This window comes from Sardina pilchardus, chromosome 14 (genome assembly GCF_963854185.1).
Source record: "Sardina pilchardus chromosome 14, fSarPil1.1, whole genome shotgun sequence".
Lineage (NCBI taxonomy): Eukaryota > Metazoa > Chordata > Actinopteri > Clupeiformes > Clupeidae > Sardina > Sardina pilchardus.
The window spans coordinates 23,076,515-23,081,514 of NC_085007.1; the positions used below are offsets into that span (position 1 = coordinate 23,076,515).

The 5,000-nt window shown below is 45.3% G+C and overlaps 1 protein-coding gene across 2 annotated transcripts in view; it reads left to right on the plus strand.

The window, feature by feature from the left end:
• vav2 (vav 2 guanine nucleotide exchange factor) overlaps nt 1-5,000 on the plus strand; it is a 218,225-nt gene that overhangs the window by 209,524 nt on the left and 3,701 nt on the right. For both annotated transcript variants that reach the window (XM_062554831.1, XM_062554830.1), the window contains exons 18-24: nt 192-280; nt 1,022-1,035; nt 1,696-1,741; nt 3,478-3,605; nt 3,749-3,820; nt 4,110-4,171; nt 4,563-4,679. In XM_062554831.1, the coding sequence (XP_062410815.1) occupies nt 192-280; nt 1,022-1,035; nt 1,696-1,741; nt 3,478-3,605; nt 3,749-3,820; nt 4,110-4,171; nt 4,563-4,679 (528 nt within the window). The remainder of the gene's footprint in view (nt 1-191; nt 281-1,021; nt 1,036-1,695; nt 1,742-3,477; nt 3,606-3,748; nt 3,821-4,109; nt 4,172-4,562; nt 4,680-5,000) is intronic.

The following is a 5,000-nucleotide window of genomic DNA, read 5'->3' on the forward strand; positions in this document are numbered from 1 at the left end:
ACAGAGACAAACACATGCTCTCTTTATCTCTCTCTCTCACTCTCTCTCTCTCTCACATACACACAAACACACACATGACCCCCCCCCCCCCCCCCCCCCTCTACTGACGAACCATTGCCATTGCCATTGGCCAGACAGTGTGAGCTCCAGGCACTGACGAGCCCTGTCCCTCTGCTCTCTCCCCCCACCAGAGGCATCTTCTACCAGGGCTACTTCTGCTCGCGCTGCGGCACTGGAGCACACAAGGAGTGCCTGGAGATCATCACCATCTGTAAAATCAGTAAGTTCCATCCAGCCTCAGAAAACCCTCCTCACCCCACACCACCCCTCTGCCCTTCCTCACCCCACCCCACATTACCCCACCCTACCCCACCCCAGCCTAGCCCTCAGCCCCACATCACCCCACCCTACCCCACCCCACCCCATCCTACCCCTCAGCCCCAACTCACCCCACCCCACCCTACCCCCTTAGTCCCACCTCACCTCACCCCACCCCTCAGCCCCAACTCACCCCACCCCACCCCACCCCACCCTACCCCTTAGTCCCACCTCACCTCACCCCACCCCTCAGCCCCAACTCACCCCACCCCACCCCACCCCACCCTACCCCTTAGTCCCACCCCACCTCACCCCACCCCTCAGCCCCAACTCACCCCACCCCACCCTACCCCTTAGTCCCACCCCACCTCACCCCACCCCTCGGCCCCTCCTTACCCCGCCCCCATACCGCCCCTGGTCTCCATTGAGCATGAGCCTGGACTATCACGTGTGGAGAGACTGTATATTGATATGACCTTATAAAAACTTACAATGGTGCTTTAGATGTTATGGGAATATTTTCATGCGAACAGCATTTTTTAATGTGCCGGCCATGGTTCAATGTCATGCCCCGGGCCTCAGTTTGATTGAAATGGTAGAGCATTAAAAGAGCTATGATACTTAACTGACCGTGCTGTTTTTCTCTCCTTCTTCTCTGTCTCTGTGTCTCTCGCTCCTCTTTGCTCACCACTAATTGTTGCAGATCCACACGATTCGGTGAGTATAATTTGCCCAAAATGACTCATTAACCTCGAACCTTGGAGTGTGTGAGATTAATCAGATTAAAAGTCGATTGGAAGCCAAACGCGTGAAGGGGGGATGATTCATTGGCTCGCTTTTTAGAAGTTCAATTTTCTCCATAATCTCCGCTCTCCCCTCTCTCTGTCTCTTTTTCTCTTTTTCTCTCTTGCTCTATCACTCTCTCCCTCCCTCTTCTCTATATTTCTTGCTTGCTCTCTTTTCTCTCTCTCTGTCTCTCTCTCTCGCTCTCTCTCTCTTTTTCTCTCTTGCTCTATCACTCTCTCCCTGCCTCTCCTCCCTATATGTCTCGCTTGCTCTCTCTCTCTCTCTCTCTCTGCCTCTCTCTCTCTCTCTCTCTCTCTCTCTCTCTCTCTCCTCTCTCTCTCTCTCTCTCTCTCTCTCTCCCTCTCCCTCTGCCCACGCATGGCTAATGAGTGAGTCAGTGTTGAGAGAGGCTTGACTGTGTTAATGATTGAGTCCATGTCCTCATCCAGCTCATTAAAGGGATGGATAATTATTCTGTTTTGCGTACAGTACATGCATCTGTTTTTGATACAGTGAGTGACATATGGCGCATGCTGATGCAGGTGTTTTTTTGTGTGTTTGGTTTATTGGATGGCTTCTGGTCTGGAGCAGGACCCTGGGCTACTCTCCTCAGGTAAGAAACTGTGTTGTCTGCCAGGTAAGAGACTGCCTGTGTGTTCACACCACACCCATTCTACTATACATGCGATGCATGCAGTTGAGAAAACACATAGACTGACATTCACATGCGCATTTCTGCTCGTGCACACTCAAACCTCATCACTTTTAAACAAATGTGTTGAAAACAACACAACTTGCATTGCTTTTAACACATGTCTGTCCAGATAGGGACAACACAGTTTGTGTTGTTACCAACGCATTGCTTTTGTTATTTGTTACACAATACGTGTTGAAAATAGCACAACTTGTGTTGAATAACACATCTCTGTGTCCACAGAGGGACAACACAGTTGATGTTGTTTCCAACACATTCCTTTTAACCCTTAGATGCATAGGCTACCAATACCTACACTCTTCCATGAGTGGGGTCAAAAATGACCCCAATTAGAATGCATGCGTTTTTTGCTGTAATCTCAAATAATGTCTCTCATTTTGGTTAAAGATGATGATTTTTATTATATATTTGTCTAAAATGTTTTTATTTCATGTTGGACATATTGATGCATCACTTTTTATTAACATTTTATTACAAAACAGCTTTTAGATAGGCAAAAAAGGTAAACATCCTAAAATTATCTCAACATAGGTGAATAGGGTAAATTTTTTAACTTAGAGATATCTTCATGAAACTTTACCAGTTGAATACTCACATAAATAGGAGAAAAAAACGTATTGCAAGTTTTCTGTATTTATGTTTAAATATGCTAATTAGGTCATGTCTAATTAAATATGCGCTCATTTGCATATATGTTTTGATGCAAAGAATCTGACCATTGGAAAAAGCCAGGTTGAAAATATTTTTTTTGTAGTGTTAATATATCAAATAAAACAACATTTACAGAGGTGATTATGAATATCTTCTTTTGTTATCCAGTAAATCAGAGGGTACTGCCAATTGGCTTAAAAAAATTGATTTTTGCCCTATTTTTAGGCATAAAAAGTCATACAAAGCAGGCCAAGAACGCTATATCAACAAATCCCTCTGTAAATATCGCTTGGTGAATTCTGCTTCACAATTATAGGAAGAGCGGACATCGAAGGATCAAAAAGCGACGTCGCTATGAACGCTTGGCCGCCACATTATATGATGATACTTAGATTTATGTTGTTGTGTTAAAATAGCCTTCAGGGTGGTGAAACTGCTGACATGAGATGTGATAATCAACAGTAAATGTATACCTGACTGCCACAGTTGATAAAAATCAAAAGATCCTAGGGTTAACTTTTGAAATTCCATAGAAAATGCTTGGGGTCATTTTTGACCCCACCTATGCGGATCGGTGGTACTGATACAAAACATTAAATTACTTTAAAAATATAACAGTTAGACACAAATCCAAATGGCCTCATGTCAAAGACAACCTATTTGAGGAATACATAGAAGGTTAAATGAAAAAAAATTAAAATGAAGAAGATACTGCAAGAAAACAACCTCTGGGGTCATTTTTGACCCCACTTATGCATCTAAGGGTTAAAAGTGCACATTTTCCCACATACAGCACATGCACACATGCACATGACTGCATGCACAAAACCAAGGCATTCCTTTATGGTTCTCTACTGCCATCTAGTGAAAGAAATGATTTACCACATGTGTGCAACTGGGTTAAATCAACCTTCTTACTGTAGGTAACAGGGGTTGCACATTGTTAATTGTTTGTGTATGTGAATGTGTGTGTGTGTGTGTGTGTGTGTGTGTGTGTGTGTGGTTAGGTCCAAAAATGGTGGCCCTCAGGAATTACCACGGCACGCCCTCTCCCCCGGGGAAACCCCCTCTCAGCTTCCAGACCGGTGATGTCATCGAGCTGCTCAAAGGAGACCCGGACACCGCCTGGTGGGAGGTAAGGCACCTCACACACACTCATGTCACACTGATAAGCATACGCGTACTGTGCAGAATGAAAGCTAAAGATTTGTGTGTGTGTGTGTGTGTGTGTGTGTGTGTGTGTGTGTGTGTGTGTGTGTTTGTGTGTGTGTTTCAAAGGGGCGACTCATTCAAGGCCAGAAGACGGGCTACTTTCCCAGCTCCAGTGTTAAGCCGTGCCTCGATCCCAAGGTATCTCGTTTCCTGCCCCAGTTTCCTGCAAGTCATTGTGGTTTGGATGCTGAGCTAGCTGCACCTGACCCTTTCACATAGCAACAGGAAGGCGAGGGTGTGTGTGTGTGTGGGGGGGGGGGGGGGTGGGGGAGGGGGTAATTTCTCACTAATGCACTTGCTCATTTGTTTAAGTAGTGATCTCATGTATAACACATTACCTAACGTCTGCCTGCCTGTCCAGCCAAGTCCACATACCTGCACGTGTGGGCGCAGAGCTTAACGTTTGTGTTTCTCGCTGTCTCTCCAGCCTTTCCCATGTATCCCCAGTCGGCAGTCTTCAAGAGATGTGGACTACACTGTCTACCCCTGGTAAAGTGTATACGATTATCTTCATGCACATACTGTAACTTCTAACTGTCCTCTAAAGTCACCCCTAATCTTAAATATGTCTAAGATGTTATGTTCAGCAACAGTAGTTCAGGACCCAGATGAACATGTGATCATTATTACTGTGTAATTACACTAAATGTTAATGGGATGTGTGTGAGCTCTATCTGAAAGCTGGTTCATAGGGTAACTAAAGTCTTTCAGGTCAGTCAATGATGGTTGAATGTTTTAATTGGTATTGGATCAGAGTGTAGCTGTGCATATGATTGTTCTCTGACCCGTGAACCATAGACTGGTCTCCTGATCGATGGGCCATCACCATGGAGCCTGATTGATCAGCAGTGGCTGACGTGTGTTTCTATGTGCTGTGCAGGTTTGCTGGGAACATGGAGCGGCAGCAGGCCGACAACCTGCTCAAGTCTCACAGCAGCGGCACCTACCTGATCCGGGAGAGGACCGCGGAGGCCGAGAGATTCGCCATTAGCATCAAGTCAGTCCCTGCGCCTCCCTCCCTCCCTCTCTCTCTCTGTCTCTATCTATCCACCTTATTCCTTAACCCGGAAGTATGTATCGTTGCGATGGTTACGATACTGTTTTCAACTTCCGTTCATTCTGTTAACATGTGCGTTCTCCGTAGCTAACTAGATTATGCCTCAACTTAGATCTCTTCCGAAATGTTGACAATTCTGCCCTCAGCATGTATATACTACATCATATATAACCGATATAAAATAGGAAAGTTTACTTTTATATGCGTTATGATATGTTAAGCACCGTAAACCGTCACGTTAAAACAGATACAATGCAGCTT